The 18460-nt window shown below is 48.7% G+C and overlaps 1 protein-coding gene across 2 annotated transcripts in view; it reads left to right on the top strand.

Moving 5' to 3' along the window:
- Window positions 1-2167: 2167 nt before the first annotated feature.
- LRP10 (LDL receptor related protein 10) overlaps window positions 2168-18460 on the top strand; it is a 57007-nt gene continuing 40714 nt past the window's right edge. Inside the window, exon 1 of one of the 2 annotated variants that reach the window (XM_063913573.1) lies at window positions 2168-2516. In XM_063913573.1, coding sequence (XP_063769643.1) covers window positions 2486-2516 — 31 coding nt within the window. In that variant the 5' untranslated portion in view covers window positions 2168-2485. Of the gene's footprint in view, window positions 2517-4856; window positions 5126-18460 lie in introns of those variants that run through there. The other variant, XM_063913572.1, reaches the window with a different exon arrangement.

The following is an 18460-nucleotide window of genomic DNA, read 5'->3' as shown; positions in this document are numbered from 1 at the left end:
AAAACATTTAAAGATTAATAAGTCACCAGGTCCCGATGGTATACTATTCACCCAAGGGTTCTAATGGAGCTTCACTCTGAACTTGCAAAACCGCTATTTTTGATCTTTAAGGATTCAGTAATATCAGGTATGGTTCCCAAAGACATTGCGTATAGCAGAAGTAGTGCCTATATTCAAAAAGGGAAGTAAAGCTGAACCAGGTAATTATAAACCAGTTAGTCTAACATCTATAGTGGGGAAAGTATTGGAAGGTATTCTAAGGGATAGTATTCAGAAGTTCCTTGAAGCCAATAAAGTCATTAAAAGGAATCAACATGGATTTTTGAAGGAAAGATCCTGTCAAACCAACTTACTTGGTTTTTATGAAACAGTAAGTGCAAACCTCGATCAGGGTAAAGAGGTGGATGTAATCTTTTTAGACTTTGCCAAAGCTTTCGACACAGTACCACACATGTGACTTATCTACAAGCTACAAGAAATAGGGCTAGGAAGCACAATATGCACTTTGGTCAAAAATTGGTTAGATAATAGGGAGCAGCACGTTGTGGTTAATGGATCTCTTTTAAATTGGACTGAAGTGTTAAGTGGTGTGCCACAAGGCTCGGTATTAGGACCGCTATTGTTCAATATTTTCATTAACGACCTAACAGAAGGTCTAGAGAGCATGGTGTCAATTTTTGCAGATGATACCAAATTGTGTAAAGTTATAAATGCGGAGGGGGATGCTGAGTCACGTCAGAACGACTTAGTTAAATTAGAAGCTTGGGCAGCCAAATGGAGAATGCGCTTCAATACAGACAAGTGTACGGTAATGCACTATGGTAACAAGAACAAAAATAACACCTATCTACTAAATGGGGTAAAATTAGGGGATTCTGTACTGGAAAAGGACTTAGGTGTCCTCATAGATAGCAAACTAAGCAGTAGTACCCAAAGTAGGACTGCAGCAAAGAAGGCTAATAAGATATTAGCATGCATAAAACGGGGAATTGATGCTAGGGACGAGAGTATTATACTCCCGTTATATAAATCACTTGTGAGGCCACACCTTGAATACTGTGTACAATTCTGGGCACCTTACTACATAAAGGATATCCTGGAGCTAGAAAAGGTTCAAAGGCGGGCGACCAAACTAATTAAGGGTATGGAGACGCTGGAATACGAGGAAAGGCTTGCAAGACTAGGCATGTTTACACTGGAAAAGAGGAGATTAAGAGGGGACATGATCAACATTTACAAATATATAAGGGGACAATATACTGATCTTGCGCAGGACCTGTTTTTGGTTAGACCAACACAGAGAGCTCGTGGAAACTCGCTCAGGTTAGAGGAGATTCCGCACAATACGGCGTAAAGGCTTTTTTACTGCAAGGACGATACGTGTTTGGAATTGTCTGCCTGAGGGCGTTGTAATGGCCGACTCAGTCAACACCTTTAAGAATGGGTTAGATAAATTCCTAATGGATAAGGATATCCAGGGTTACGGGGCATAGTCACGCACTATGGTTATTATAAAAAAGAGGGGTTAATCGGAACGGCAGTCAGCAACTTCAGTCAAAATTTTATACAAAATAATCGTGCATAGGAGACCACAAATAGGTTGAACCCGATGGACAATTGTCTTTTTTCAACCTTAGATACTATGTTACTATGTAATGCCGCAGGGGTGGGTTTAGTGATGTTGATGGTGTTATCTATAGACATAAACTAGGTTATTAGACCCAGTTTATGCTGGGTCACTTCAGTCTATGCCCCCCCACTTTACCCCATGCTGCTCTCTACTCTGTCTGCCTCCTCCCCATCTCTATGTGACCCAGTATTGTACTGCAGCTGTCTACATGAGATCAGTAGGTGAATACAGCAGCCAGGATCCCGACCGTCACCGACAGCGGGATCCCAGCCTCCGGTATGTCAGCTTGTGGGCTCGCTGTGCTTGCCACGCTGCAGACACGGTGGCTCACCACAGGATTTATTCTCCCTTTATGGGTGTCGTGTCTGCAATTCGCAACAAATTGGATACTTTATCGGTGGGGAACGGCCCCCAATAATGAAAAGGGCCCCTGAGGGCGTGTCCACCAGACCTCTCAAAACACTCTTTCAATACCCTTTATTTTATATGAAATACTCTTTTCCAATATATAAAAATGTAGTACAAAGAACAAAGAAACAAATGCATCTCCCACAGAGAATAAGACACTTGGGAAAAGCGGAGACATGAGGGGACAAGCATGATAAGAAATCAGCGAGTTAGTAGTTACGGCGTCATGCAGAGTGACAGCTAGCAGAGCCAGCAGCAGGGGGCGCCAGGGAGACGGAAGAGCCCCGTGTTGGGGAAGGAGGAAGTGCAGCGGAGAATAACAAGGAACAGGAAGGGGAGAGAGAGGGGCAGCAGCGGTGAACGCAAGAATATCCCCACAAAGTTACAGAGTAGCAGCCCAGAGTGCCCGGCATGACACGCCACTGATGTGACTCTCCCCGCAGCAGCATGTCTCTCCGGCTCACACTCCTCCTGTTCGGTAAGAGTTCTAGGCAACCCTTCCCCACTTGGCACAACCTGTGTGTGGATGGTGTTACACAGGGTTCCCCAGCAACTGTGGCCCCAGTACTCCTGTCTGTCCGTGGTGTGTGCTTGTGGCGAGCAACCTGTGGCTTTCTCATGTCTTGTAGAACCACAACCCCTAGCATGTCTGGCTGCTCTTGCGGTTACACAACAACTGTTGAGCCACAGGTTGCCTTTTCTGGTTCTACAGGATACACCTCTGTGCCTGTGCTGATCACTCATAGGATTTGCATAATACTCAGGCATAAACCCATTAAGTTGCTACTGGCTAATGATGCATAAGAAATGCACCTCTCATATCCATCAAATGTTTTCCATAAGGACAGTGTTAAAGGGATAATGAATAGTTGTGAGCGGCCTGTAATTTTAAGCAATCTGAGATGTTTAATTATGGTCAGTGGAGCTTTTGCTTTTAATATTGACTAATTAGCTAATACTGCTTTCCTTGTTTTGGGGTTTAGATACACTGTTCTGTGTTTGTTGATATTTTTGTGTGTTATCATGTTAAATATAGCTATGTTATAATAATAATTCATGTCAGTTCGTTGGGCTTTAGCAAGACTGGGAGTGTGCTCAAGCAGTGGGCAGAATTTAGGGACACAATATTAAGTGCAGTACAGATATATTTTTTCTTGAAGACTGAGGTGCGTGGCCTCAGTCACCCAGTGCAAACTGTGCTGGGGGCATGGTACTTTAGATCCTCTCCAAAAGGAAAGGGCCCCGTTACTCCGTCCTCATCCCCACAGAGCCAAAAGTCCCAATGAGCGGAACAGAGGATCTTCAGGTTCCTCCTTGCCAGAGGGGCCCTTTGAATCTCCAACACCTGGAGACGAAAGGCCCCTTGGGGGGCAGGAGTCTTCAGTGTTACCTCCACCTCACGGCTCTGGGTTGCCCCTCCCCAGGGTTCGCCTAATACCCCTTTCACACAGCCATAAATTTCCCGGGTTAAAACACATGAACGCGCATCAACCCGGGAAATTTCTTGGTGTGAAAGGGTACAGGGACAAAAACCCGGGATTTCTGTCCCTGCATTTCAACCCTGCAATCGACCAGGGTTGGTCCCGGGATCGTCCCTGGACAGTGTGAATGGTGAAAGGACATGTCCCACCTTCCCGGGTTGCCTCTGCTGATGCTGATTGGCTATTCAGGGCACTTCCTGGTCTTGTGGTTTTTCTGAGACGCCCATTTTCAGAAAATGCAGGGCCATCCAGGGTTCAGTATGAAAGGTGCAGACCCGGGATGTCTCGGCAAAAAATGCTGGTGTGAAAGGTGCCAACCCGGGAATGTCCCTGCATGAGCCCGTGGCAGAATTCCCGGGTTTTGTCCCTGCATTTCTGGTGTGAAAGGGGTATAAGCTTCCTCTTAGGGAATGGAATCTTTTGTTCTCCCCAAAAGGAGACAGCCTCAGGAGACTAGGGAAGAAGATTGCCCATAAGGGTCTCGCTCATAAAAACGTGGCATAGTCACAAAAAGGTGAGGTGAACGTGCAGTTAAATATAGAATAAATAAGCCCCAGCCAGAAGGCCAGGAGAAAGTGCCTTGCTAGTGCAAGGTGAAATCCTGCCTCCATCACCAGTGCGTTTTCAGGTACCCCTGGCACAGTTGGTACCAGGGGTACATAGCACCTCAGGCTTCAGGCTGCTGGTCCTTTAGCCAGAGGATCAAGTGGATGACCTATCTCATACTGGGAGCTTCCTCAAACCCCCAGTGTACATGGACATCTACACTAGATCTTAGCCAAAAGGATTCTGACTTATATCATGGAAAGGAAAATCAAGGGAAGTTTAACATAAATTATTATTCGGTGGCCAAGAAAATGATTTACGAAGTAACAGATACAAGCACAAACTTCCAAAAGGACAAATCTCAAAAGTCAGAAGAAGATGCTGGGTTTTCTGTCTTTGAATCGTGTGCGCATCCACAAAGTGATATGCATCTCAGCCATTCTCTGTGCATGCTAATGGGGCACTCATGCAAGAGATCCATTTTGTGGGTTCACTGGGGTGTGTCGAATATTTCCAGCTAGGTGGCATCAAGAAGTATCCGAGTGGGGCCTTCGCCGTAATGAAATGTGGGAATCCTGCTCTTATTTTGATTAAAACTCAAGATTAACATTTCTGCTGCAGGGTACACTGGGCTCCACAAGGATAGACATTGGGGTGTAGAGTAGGATCTTGATCCGAAGCACCAACAGGCTCAAAAGCTTTGACTTTCTTCCCAAGATGCATAGCACCGCCTCCTATATCACCCCGCCTCCGTGCACAGGAGCTCAGTTTGTAGTTGGTGCTTGCAGTGCAAGCATGTAACAGGAAGAGCTGCTCACAGCAGCTCCAGAAAAAGCTTTTTCTGAGGAAAAAAGAAGACTACAAGGGCTGCAGCAGAGGAACAGATTGTGCTGGATGTCAGTAGACATTGCCTGCTGCAGCTCCATCTCTCCCCCAGCGGCGCTGTGCACTCCCGTGCCCTGGTTGCCGGGTACCTACAGCAGGAGGCTTCGGTTTTCTTCCAAGTTAGTCACACACGGATGGGGCTCTCCGGGATCGCGTGGCCGCACTTCGGGAGGAGGTAAGTGGGTCCCGCACTTTATCGTGATCCGGCGCGGCCGGTGGGAGGTGAGCCGCGCGCGCTGGCAGTGGACACTGTGGCAGTACAGGCGATCCCACTAGATCACCAGGGCATGGGACAGGTCAGGTTTTCTCTATAAACTGTTTTATTAGAGCCCAGTACCCGGTGGTTTTGCCAGCAGGGGGATAGAGCTTGGACCTGAAGCCCCTCCCCCAGCCCCAGGGTGCCATTTTCTGCAAATGTTCCCGCCCTGGAGCTGCATATCTGTCTCTCCCTCACTCCCTGGCAGTGTCTGCGGCGCCATTATCCCTCAGCTCACTGTTCCAGGGAATGCTTGGGCAAATCCTTCTATGTAAAGCCGCCTGGTTGTCAGTGCTGTGACTTTACAAGACACTTAAGTATTCTACCTGCCTTTTTTAGTCAGTGTTAGTTAAGAAAGTGCACTTAGGGGGTAATTCTGAGTTGATCGCAGCAAGAACTTTTTTTTAGCAGTTGGGCAAAACCATGTGCACTGCAGGGGAGGCAGATATAACATGTGCAGAGAGAGTTAGATTTGGGTGGGTTATTTTGTTTCTGTGCAGGGTAAATACTGGCTGCTTTATTTTTACACTGCAATTTAGATTGCAGATTGAACACACCACACCCAAATCTAACTCTCTGCACATGTTATATCTGCCTCCCCTGCAGTGCACATGGTTTTGCCCAACTGCTAAAAAAAGTTCTTGCTGCGATCAACTCAGAATTACCTCCTTAGTCAGGGTTTCCTAGTACAATTACCCTGTGATATACATCCAGTTCTTACCTTGTACTGTTATATCTATTGTTATACTGTAGCTGTGTAAGCTAGTCCAGTGCAGAATTATTGTTAGTAATAACCTCTGCATTGTACAGGCTGTGACTATTTGTGTGTGCATTGATAGCTGAGTAGTGTCCATCTCGTGTCTTTCACTCAACCTGCTATCCCTATATTCTATAACCTGAGGGGGCTTGGTGCGTCAGGTTTTATCTAATATAGGATTTTCACAAAGATATACTGTATTACGTATTTTTCTCTGTGATTTAGTCACCATATCTTTCCTTTATCTCTGCTGGTGCTGACTACACTGCGCAGGGGTTTGGGCTAGAGGTATTGTGCTGCTGACAAATTGTACTGTGTTACCTGATACTGCTTCTGAGGGTAACGGTTCTGGGGCTGAACACACTGCCGGTGTTGCTGAAGCCGCAGATACCTATGAGGAGAATCTAGCAGCTTTGGGATCTGGTTCTGGGGGCTCCTTGCCCCCCCCCCCGTGGGACGGTGGCAACGGGGGCAAATAATGACCCTCCGTGGGCCGCTTTTTCCACGCTTCTGCATATGCTAGTTCATAAACTAACACCCCCTATGGGACCCCCAATGCTGGGGCAACCGTTGTGGTCCCTGCAGCTAACCCGCCGTGGGCGGACGATTTATCTGCTCAAATAATGAAGTTGAACCAGTCCCTGACTACTAAAAAGTCTGACCGTCGCTCGCCTACGTCCAAGGGGTCCTCTAAGCGAGCGCTTGTCTCCTCACAATCCACTACTGTCACTGACACCTCGTCGGATGAAGACGGTACTTACACTGACCCCACAGGTTCTGACTCGGATACGGCGGATGGGGAGGGTGGTTCACATGTGGATGTTCCTGATCTTTTGGAGGCTATTAAGTTAATTTTCTCTATCGTCCTAGTGGATGCTGGGGTTCCTGAAAGGACCATGGGGAATAGCGGCTCCGCAGGAGACAGGGCACAAAAAGTAAAGCTTTAGGATCAGGTGGTGTGCACCGGCTCCTCCCCCTATGACCCTCCTCCAAGCCAGTTAGATTTTGTGCCCGGCCGAGAAGGGTGCAATTCTAGGTGGCTCTCATAAAGAGCTGCTTAGAGAGTTTAGCTTAGGTTTTTTATTTTACAGTGATTCCTGCTGGCAACAGGATCACTGCAACGAGGGACAGAGGGGAGAAGAAGTGAACTCACCTGCGTGCAGGATGGATTGGCTTCTTGGCTACTGGACATGAAGCTCCAGAGGGACGATCACAGGTACAGCCTGGATGGTCACCGGAGCCACGCCGCCGGCCCCCTCACAGATGCTGAAGCAAGAAGAGGTCCAGAATCGGCGGCTGAAGACTCCTGCAGTCTTCTTAAGGTAGCGCACAGCACTGCAGCTGTGCGCCATTTTCCTCTCAGCACACTTCACACGGCAGTCACTGAGGGTGCAGGGCGCTGGGGGGGGGGGCGCCCTGGGAGGCAAATGAAAACCTTTAAAAAGGCTAAAAATACCTCACATATAGCCCCAGAGGCTATATGGAGATATTTACCCCTGCCTAAATGTACTAAATAGCGGGAGACGAGCCCGCCGGAAAAGGGGCGGGGCCTATCTCCTCAGCACACGGCGCCATTTTCTGTCACAGCTCCGCTGGTCAGGAAGGCTCCCAGGTCTCTCCCCTGCACTGCACTACAGAAACAGGGTATAACAGAGAGGGGGGGCAAAATAAATGGCTATATATATATATATATATTAATATAAAAGCAGCTATAAGGGAGCACTTAATCATAAGGCTATCCCTGTCATATATAGCGCTTTTTGGTGTGTGCTGGCAGACTCTCCCTCTGTCTCCCCAAAGGGCTAGTGGGTCCTGTCTTCGTATAGAGCATTCCCTGTGTGTCTGCTGTGTGTCGGTACGTGTGTGTCGACATGTATGAGGACGATATTGGCGTGGAGGCGGAGCAATTGCCTGTAATGGTGATGTCACTCTCTAGGGAGTCGACACCGGAATGGATGGCTTATTTAGGAAATTACGTGATAATGTCAACACGCTGCAAAGTCGGTTGACGACATGAGACGGCCGACAAACAATTAGTACGGTCCAGACGTCTCAAAAACACCGTCAAGGGTTTTAAAACGCCCGTTTACTTTAGTCGGTCGACACAGACACAGACAGGGACACTGAATCCAGTGTCGACGGTGAATAAACAAACGTATTCCTTATTAGGGCCACACGTTAAAGGCAATGAAGGAGGTGTTACGTATTTCTGATACTACAAGTACCACAAAAGAGGGTATTATGTGGGATGTGAAAAAACTACCATAGTTTTTCCTGAATCAGATAAATTAAATAAAGTGTGTGATGATGCGTGGGTTCCCCCCGATAGAAAATTATGGGCGGTATACCCTTTCCCGCCAGAAGTTAGGGCGCGTTGGGAAACACCCCTTAAGGTGGATAAGGCGCTCACACGCTTATCAAAACAAGTGGCGGTACCGTCTATAGATAGGGCCGTCCTCAAGGACCAGCTGACAAGGCTGGAAAATATAATAAAAAGTATTTACACACATACTGGTGTTATACTGCGGCCAGCGATCGCCTCAGCCTGGATGTGCAGAGCTAGGGTGGCTTGGTCGGATTCCCTGACTAAAAATATTGATACCCTTGACAGGGACAGTATTTTATTGACTATAGAGCATTTCTATATATGCGAGATGCACAGAGGGATATTTGCACTCTGGCATCATGAATAAACGCGATGTCCATAACTGCCAGAAGATGTTATGGACACGACAGTGGTCAGGTGATGCAGATTCCAAACGGCACAGTATGGCCGTATAAAGGAAGAGGACTTGTTTGGGGTCGGTCCATCGGACCTGGTGGTCACGGCAACTGCTGGAAAATCCACCGTTTTTTACCCTAAGTCACATCTCTGCAGAAAAAGACACCGTCTTTTCAGCCTCAGTCCTCTCGTCCCTATAAGATCATATCTGCCCAGGGATAGAGGAAAGGGAAGAAGACTGCAGCAGGCAGCCCATTCCCAGGAACAGAAGCGTTCCACCGCGTCTGACAAGTTCTCAGCATGGCGCTGAGACCGTACAGGACCCCTGGATCCTACAAGTAGTATCCCGGGGGTACAGATGGGAATGTCGAGACGTTTCCCCTTCGCAGGCTCCTGAAGTCTGCTTTACCAAGTCTCCCTCCGACAAGGAGGTAGTATGGGAAAAAAATTCACAAGCTGTATTCCCAGCAGGTGATAATTAAATTACCCCTCCTACTACAGAAAAGGGGTATTATTCCACACTATATTGTGGTACTGAAGCCAGAAGGCTAGATGAGACTTATTCTAAAAAATTTTTTTTTGAACACTTACAAAGGTTCAAATTAAGATGAAGTCACTCAGAGCAGTGATAACGAACCAGGAAGAAGGGGACTATATAGTGTCCCGGGACATCAGGGATGCTTACCTCTATGTCCCAAAATTGCCCTTCTCACTAAGGGTACCTCAGGTTCGTGGTGCAGAACTGTCACTATCAGTTTCAGACGCTGCCGTTTGGATTGTCCACGGCACCCCGGGGTCTTTACCAAGGTAGTGGCCGAATTGATGATTCTTCTTCGAAGAAAAGGCGTCTTAATTATCCCTTACTTGGACGATCTCCTGATAGGGGCATAGTCCAGGGAACAGTTGGAGGTCGGAGTAGCACTATCTCGGATACTGCTACAATCAGCACGGGTGGATTCTAAATATTCCAAAATCGCAGCTGATCCCGACGACACGTCTGCTGTGCCTAGGGATGATTCTGGACACAGTCCAGAAAAAGGTGTTTCTCCCGGAAGAGAAAGCCAGGGAGTTATCCGAGCAAGTCAGGAACCTCCTAAAAACAGTGCATCATTGCACAAGGGTCCTGGTAAAAATGGTGGCTTCCTACGAAGCAATTCCATTCGGCAGATTTCACGTAAGAACTTTTCAGTGAGATCTGCTGGACAAATGGTCCGGATCGCATCTTCAGATGCATCAGCGGATAACCCAATATCCAAGGACAAGGGTGTCTCTCCTGTGGTGGTTATAGAGTGCTCATCTTCTAGAGGGCCGCAGATTCGGCATTCAGGATTGGATGCTGGTAACCACGGAGCCCAGCCTGAGAGGCTGGGGAGCAGTCGCACAAGGGAAAAATTTCCAGGGAGTGTGATCAAGTATGGAGACTTTTCTCCACATAAATATACTGGAGCTAAGGGTAAATTTATAATGCTCTAAGCTTAGCAAGACCTCTGCTTCAAGGTCAGCCGGTATTGATCCAGTGGGAAAAACCTCACGGCAGTCGCCCACGTAAACAGACAGGGCGACACAAGAAGCAGGAGGGCAATGGCAGAAACTGCAAGGACTTTTCGCTGGGCGGAAAATCATGTGATAACACTGTCAGCAGTTTTTCATCCCGGGAATGGAAACTGGGAAGCAGACTTCCTCAGCACGACCTCCACCCGGGAGAGTGGAAACTTCATTGAGAAGTTTTTTCCACATGATTGTAAACCGTTGGGAAATACCAAAGGTGGACATGATGGCGTCCCGTCTGAACAAAAAACGGGACAGGTATTGCGCCAGGTCAAGAGACTCTCAGGCAATAGATGTGGACGTTCTGGTAACACCGTGGGTGTACCAGTCGGTGTATGTGTTCCCTCCTCTGCTTCTCATACCTAAGGTGCTGAGAATTATAAGACGTAGAGGAGTAAGAACTATACTCATGGCTCCGGATTGGCCAAGAAGGACTTGGTACCCGGAACTTCAAGAAATGCTTACAGAGGTCTTATGGCCTCTGCCGCTAAGAAGGGACTTGCTTCAGCAAGTACCATGTCTGTTCCAAGACTTACCGCAGCGGCGTTTGTCGGCATGGCGATGGAAAGCCGGATCCTAAGGGAAAAAAGGCATTCCGGAAGAGGTCATTCCTACCCTGGTCAAAGCCAGAAAGGAGGTGACCGCACAACATTATCACCACGTGTGGCGAAAATATGTTGCGTGGTGTGAGGCCAGGAAGGCCCCACAAAGAAATTTCAACTCGGTCGTTTCCTGCATTTCCTGCAAACAGGAGTGTCTATGGGCCTCAAATTGGGGTCCATTAAGGTTCAAATTCGGCCCTGTAAATTTTCTTCCAGAAAGAATTGGCTTCAGTTCCTGAAGTCCAGAAGTTTGTCAAGGGAGTATTGCATATACAAACCCCTTTTTTGTGCCTCCAGTGGCACTGTGGGATCTCAACGTAGTTCTGGGATTCCTCAAATCACATTGGTTTAAAACCAGTCAAATATGTGGATTTGAAGCATCTCACATAAAAAGTGACCATGCTCTTGGCCCTGGCCTGGACCAGGCGAGTGTCAAATTGGTGGTTTTTTCTCAAAAACGCCCATATCTGTTTGTCCATTCGGACAGGGCAGAGCTGCGGACTCGTCCCCAGTTCTCTCCCTAAGGTGGTGTCAGTGTTTCACCTGAACCAGCTTATTGTGGTGCCTTGCACCTACTAGGGACTTGGAGGACTCCAAGTTGCTAGAAGTTGTCAGGGCCCTGAAAATATGTTCCAGGACAGCTGGAGTCAGAAAATCTGACTCGCTGTTTATACTGTATGCACCCAACAAGTTGGGTGCGCCTGCTTCTAAGCAGTCGATTGCTCGTTGGATTTGTAACACAATTCAACTTGCACATTCTGAGGCAGGCCTGCCACAGTCTAAATCGGTTAAGGCCCATTCCACAAGGAAGGTGGGCTCATCTTGGGCGGCTGCCCGAGAGGTCTCGGCATTACAACTCTGCCGAGCAGCTACGTGGTCAGGGGAGAACACGTTTGTAAAATTCTACAAATTTGATATCCTGGCAAAAGAGGACCTGGAGTTCTCTCATTCGGTGCTGCAGAGTCATCCGCACTCTCCCGCCCGTTTGGGAGCTTTGGTATAATCCCCATGGTCCTTTCAGGAACCCCAGCATCCACTAGGACGATAGAGAAAATAAGAATTTACTTACCGATAATTCTATTTCTCGGAGTCCGTAGTGGATGCTGGGCGCCCATCCCAAGTGCGGATTATCTGCAATACTTGTACATAGTTACAAAAATCGGGTTATTATTGTTGTGAGCCATCTTTTCAGAGGCTCCGCTGTTATCATACTGTTAACTGGGTTTAGATCACAAGTTGTACGGTGTGATTGGTGTGGCTGGTATGAGTCTTACCCGGGATTCAAAATTCCTCCCTTATTGTGTACGCTCGTCCGGGCACAGTACCTAACTGGCTTGGAGGAGGGTCATAGGGGGAGGAGCCAGTGCACACCACCTGATCCTAAAGCTTTACTTTTTGTGCCCTGTCTCCTGCGGAGCCGCTATTCCCCATGGTCCTTTCAGGAACCCCAGCATCCACTACGGACTCCGAGAAATAGAATTATCGGTAAGTAAATTCTTATTTTACAGATTATGGATGATCCCGAGCCATCCGTTCCTCCTAAGAAACCAGATAGGTTCAAGCGTCAGAAGGTGATTAAACAAGTTTTACCTCACTCTGACCACGTAATTGATATACGTCAGGAACCCTGGGAAAACCCGGGTACGAAGTTTGTGCCTCAAAAGAAGATGCTGGCTCGCTATCCCCTCGCGCCGGAGCTGTCTAAGAATTGGGAAACGCCTCCTCCAGTGGACTCACATGTGGCTAGGATGGTGGTTTCCTCAGCTCTACCGGTCACCACCGTCACGTCTCTAAAAGAGCCTACGGATAAACGTGTGGAGGGTTGTCTGAAAGCGATTTACACCCTCACGGGTGCTGCACAAAGGCCCACTATTGCAGCTACTTGAGCTGCAGAGGCCATTGAAGCATGGGCCTTGGAGTTAGATGCTGAAATCTCCTCTGACCATGCTAGGCAATGCTTGTCTTATATTGTCACAGCTTTTCGTTATATTAAAGAGGCGGCTTCTGATGCCGGTATCCTGGCAGCCAAGGCCTCTACTACGTCAGTCCTGGCTCGCCGGATATTGTGGCTGAGATCCTGGTCTGTGGATCTGGACTCTAGAAAAACCCTGGAGGTACTCCCTTTTAAGGGAGATATTCTGTTTGGGGAGGATTTACATAAGATTGTGGCTGACTTGGCTACTGCCAAAACTGCCTGTCTGCCAAGTACTGCTCCTTCTGTGTCGAAGGCTAAAGGTACTTCCTTTCACCCCTTTCGTCCTTCAGGTAAAGCAAAAGGTCAGGCGTACAACAAGCAGGCCCGCTTTTCCAAACCTGGTAAGCCTGAGCCCAAAAGAGCCTCGGCGGCCCGTCAGCCAGCTTCTAAGACAGATAAGCCTGCCGCATGACGGGGCGGGCGTCCCTCTGGGGGATCCCAGGGTGGGGGGCCGGCTTCTAGGGTATACCCAGGAATGGTTGAAGACCACTTCAGATGCCTGGGTATGGGAAGTCGTCACTCGAGGTTATGCCATAGCCTTCAAAAACCGACCCCCTCATCGATTTTGCCAGACAGATGTCCCGTTGGACAAGACAAAGGCAAACACTCTACATTCGGTGGTACAGACCCTCCTGGATACAGGAGTCGTAGTACAGGTGCCTCTTGCGCAGAGGGGCCGGGGGTACTATTCTCTGCTGTTTCTAGTCCCGAAACCGAATGTGTCCTCCCGGCCCATTCTCAACCTCAAGGCATTGAACAGGTTTGTGAAGGTTTCCAAGTTCCGGATGGAAACCCTTCGCTCTATAGCTCTGGCCTTGGAACCTGGGGACTTCATGGTCTCCCTGGATATACAGGATGCTTACCTGCATATTCCTATAGCAGTGTCTCATCAGCAATACCTGAGATTTGCGATTGGCAACCTCCATTACCAGTTTCGGGCGTTACCTTTTGGTTTAACAACGGCTCCGCGAGTGTTTACAAAAGTCATGGCGGTGATGACGGTGGTACTCCGCCGTCAAGGGGTCAGGATACTGCCGTATTTGGACGACTTGTTAATCCTGGCAAATTCCCCAGAACTTCTCCTGCGTCATCTAGATGTGACGGTCCGGTTTCTGCAAGCCCACGGGTGGCTCATCAACTGGAAGAAGTCATCCCTGATCCCTGCTCAGAGCATGGTGCATCTGGGAGCACTATTGGACACTCACAACCAGCGGTTGTTCCTGTCTCAGGAGAAAGTCCTGAAACTTAGGACATGATTCGTTGCTTCCTATCTCGTCCGCAAGTGTCAATACATTCGGCGATGCAGGTACTGGGCCTCATGGTGTCAGCATTCGACATGGTGGAGTACGCTCCATTTCACTCTCGCCCTCTCCAGAGGCTGATTCTAGCCAAATGGGACGGCCTGCCTCACCGGATCAGGTCTCAAATGATCTAATTGACTCCGGAGGTCCGTGTGTCACTGCTCTGGTAGCTCCGGGACCAACAACTGTGCAGGGGCCGTCGTTCTGGATATCCGACTGGGTCCTGTTGACGACAGATGCCAGTCTAAGAGGTTGGGGCTGGGTGCTCGAGCAACACTCCCTTCAGGGGCGGTGGACCAAGGAGGAGTCCCTCCTCTCGATCAATATTCTGGATTTGCGGGCGGTCTTCAATGCCTTAACCTAGCCCAGCATTTAATTCAGAACCGTCCAGTTCAAGTACAGTCGGACAACGCCACCACAGTGGCTTACATAAATCATCAAGGCGGCACTCGAAGCCGCCTAGCAATGAAGGAAGTCTCACGGATTCTACAGTGGGCAGAACGCCATCTACCGGCCATATCGGCAATATTCATTCCGGGAGTCCTGAATTGGGAAGCAGACTTTCTCAGTCGTCAGGACGTGCATGCCGGCGAGTGGGGCCTCCATCCAGAAGTGTTTCAACTCCTAGTGTTAAGGTGGGGCCTTCCAGACGTAGATCTGATGGCGTCTCGACACAATCACAAGGTTCCGGTCTTCGGAGCAAGGACAAGGGATCCTCAAGCAGCATTCGTGGATGTGCTGGCGGTACCGTGGAGGTTTCGGCTGCCGTACGTGTTCCCTCCGGTGTCACTCCTGCCCAGGGTAATTCGGAAGTTCAAGCAAGAAAAAGGAATTCTGCTTCTCATAGCTCCAGCATGGCCCAGATGGCACTGGTTCTCAGACCTGCAAGGTCTATCGTCAGAGTGTCCAATTCTACTTCCACAATGCCCAGACCTCCTCGTTCAGGGCCCCTGTGTCTACCAGGACCTAGCCCGGCTGTTTTTGACGGCGTGGCTCTTGAAGCTTCTGTCTTAAGCGCTAGAGGGTTTTCTGAGGCGGTCATTCAAACTATGTTGTGGGCCCGGAAACCGGCTTCGGCTTGGATTTACTATAGGGTCTGGCATTCTTACTTTGTTTGGTGCGCATCTAACGATTATGACGCTTCCAAGTTTAGTATAGCCAAGTTGTTGGCTTTTCTTCAGCAGGGCCTGGACTTAGGCCTGCGTCTGGCCTCCCTCAAGGTTCAAATATCTGCCTTTTCGGTGTGGTTTCAGAGAAAAATTGCGACCTTACCTGATGTGCATACCTTTACTCAGGGCGTGTTGCGTATCCAACCTCCCTATGTCCCGCCTGTGGCTCCTTGGGACTTGGTGGTTTTGGAGGCGTTACAAGAGTCTTGGTTCAGCTGACCTTAAGTGGCTTTCCCTTAAGGTGGTGTTTCTGCTGGCTATTGCTTCGGCTAGAAGAGTGTCTGATTTGGGTGCCTTGTCCTGTAGTACCCCATATCTGATATTTCACCGTGACCGGGCGGTTCTTAGGACTCGTCCCGGCTATCTACCTAAGGTGGTTTCTTTGTGCCACCTTAATCAGGAGATTGTAGTTCCGGCACTTGTTTCTCCTGATCTGTCTCCCAAAGAGCGGTCTTTGGATGTGGTACGGGCTCTCCGTATCTATGTGAAGAGAACTGCTCCTATTAGGAAATCTGTTTCTCTTTTTGTTGTGTTTTGGGTTTCACAAACGGGGCTGGCCTGCTCACAAGCAAACTCTGGCCAGATGGATTAGAATGGTGATTGCACATGCTTATGTGGAGGCTGGTCTCTCTGCTCCTCATCACATTAGGGCCCATTCTACTCGGTCTGTTGGACCTTCTTGGGCGGCCCAACGTGGTGCGACCCTTGAACAATTGTGCAAGGTGGATACGTGGTCCTCTGTGAACCCATTCATATGGTTCTATGCCTTCGATACCGCCGCTTCCCAGGATGCTTCCTTTGGACGCTGGGTTCTTGTGCCCGCTACAGTGCGTCCCCTCCCATAAGGAACTGCTTTAGGACATCCCCAATGTCTATCCTTGTGGAGCCCAGTGTACCCCACAGCAGAAAACAAGTTTTATGGTAAGAACTTACCTTTTGTTAAAACTCTTTCTGCGAGGTACACTGGGCTCCACAAGGCGCCCACCCTGACGCACTTAGCTTCTTTGGGTTGGTATGGCATTAGCCACTGACACTTCTCCTGTCGGGAGAGTGTGGTGTTTGTGGCAACTGGCAGTTGTCGTCTTTTTTACTTGATACTGCATTGGGCTGGTTAACAAAACTGAGCTCCTGTGCACGGCGGCGTGGGTGATATAGGAGGCGGCGCTATGCATCTTGGGAAGAAGGTCAAAGCTTTTGAGCCTGTTGGTGCTTCGGATCAAGATCCTACTCTACACCCCAATGTCTATCCTTGTGGAGCCCAGTGTACCTCGCAGAAAGAGTTTTAACAAAGGTAAGTTCTTACCATAAAACTCGTTTTTATATCCTTCTCTTCTTCTTAGAGGCCAAGTTGTCTAAAAAAAGTCATAATCAAAGTCTGTAGGATCTGGTCCTTCTAGTTAAATCAGCATCAGATTATACCCCTTTCAGACAGAGAAAATAACCCGGTAATTTCCCGGCACGGGAAGGTTCGACCCAGGATTTTTTTTCTGTCTGAGAGGGTCAACACGGGACTGAATCCCCAGGACTTCTACCCAGGTTTTTACCTGGGGTTTTCCTGGATATTACACTTGTTGCTGGCTGTCTGAAAGGGTCCGACCCGGGATTTTAGTAACTGGTTGCGGTTAACGGTGCTTATTGGCTGAGCTGGCGGATCTCTGGCTGATTGGCTGAGCGGGTGTGGCACTGGCGTCTGAGATCACAATTGTGCTGCTGGGGGGAAGGAGAGAGACAGCATGGTGCACTGGAAGGAGGAAGAGATCAGGGAACTGCTTGCTGTTAGAGGGGAGGAGGAGATCCGGAAGCCGATTACAGGGACAGTGAAAGATGCCACAGTGTACACCAACATTGCTAAGATACTTACCTCAAGGGGCATTGGGCCTAATTCAGACCTGATCACTAGAAAGTAATTTTTGCACTGTTGCGATCAGATAGTCGCCACCTACAGGGGAGTGTATTTTAGCTGTGCAAGAGTGCGAACGCACGTGTAGCAGAGCTGTACAAACAGATTTTGTACAGTCTGCGCAGTCCAGGACTTACTGAGTCGCTGCGATCACATCAGCCTGTACAGGACTGGAATTGACGTCAGGAACCCTCCCTGCTAACGCATGGACACGCCTGTGTTTTTCCAGCCACTCCCTGGAAACGGTCAATTGACACCCACTAACGCCTTCTTCCTGTCAATCTCCTTGTGATCGCCCGTGCGAACGGATACGTCCCACAAACCCATCGCAGAGCGGCGATCCGCTTTGTACCCATGCGACGTACATGCGCATTACGGTGCATGTGCAGTTTGTGCCTGATCGCCCACTGTGCGAAAACGCACAGCAGCAATCAGGTCTGAGTTACCCCATTGTACGGACACAGCAGCAGGTAGTGAATAAAGCTCTCCGAAAATATTACAGCAAAGTTCACGATCACAACAGGAGGAAAAGGGGTGCTGCTAGAATGTGACAACTGCGCTGTATGTGACTAAAAGCTGCTCAGTTTAAAATTGGTACAATTAGGAGCATATAACGAGCGCTAATATTTATAAGTTGAAATATGTATTGCCATGGGTAATATATGTGTAAAAAGTGGCACCTGTAAAAAAGACTTCAGTTAGTTTGGCAGTATGTTTACAACTCCTTTTTGGAGTAAGTGGTTTGAGCTCAGTCCGTACCAGTTCACAGTTCGTATTGTGAAAATGCTAACTGTCCCGTACACGGGTTCTTTCTGAATGGGTTCGACCTGGGAATAATCCTGGTTAAATGTGTTGTGTGAAAGGAGGTTAGGAACTGTAACACGGGTTTTTCCCGGTTTCACAAATCGGGAATTTTTATATTTTCTCTGACGTCCTAGTGGATGCTGGGGACTCCGTAAGGACCATGGGGAATAGACGGCCCCGCAGGAGACTGGGCACAATTAAAGAAAGATTCAGGACTATCTGGTGTGCACTGGCTCCTCCCCCTATGACCCTCCTCCAGACCTCAGTTAGATTTCTGTGCCCGGCCGAGCTGGATGCACACTAGGAGGCTCTCCTGAGCTCCTAGAAAGAAAGTATATTTTAGGTTTTTTATTTTACAGTGAGACCTGCTGGCAACAGGCTCACTGCAACGAGGGACTAAGGGGAGAAGAAGCGAACCTACCTAACTGGTGGTAGCTTGGGCTTCTTAGGCTACTGGACACCATTAGCTCCAGAGG

The sequence above is a fragment of the Pseudophryne corroboree genome, chromosome 1, assembly GCF_028390025.1.
Source record: "Pseudophryne corroboree isolate aPseCor3 chromosome 1, aPseCor3.hap2, whole genome shotgun sequence".
Lineage (NCBI taxonomy): Eukaryota > Metazoa > Chordata > Amphibia > Anura > Myobatrachidae > Pseudophryne > Pseudophryne corroboree.
Note: the sequence above shows the minus strand (reverse complement) of the source record. Positions and strands in the feature narration are given on the sequence as shown.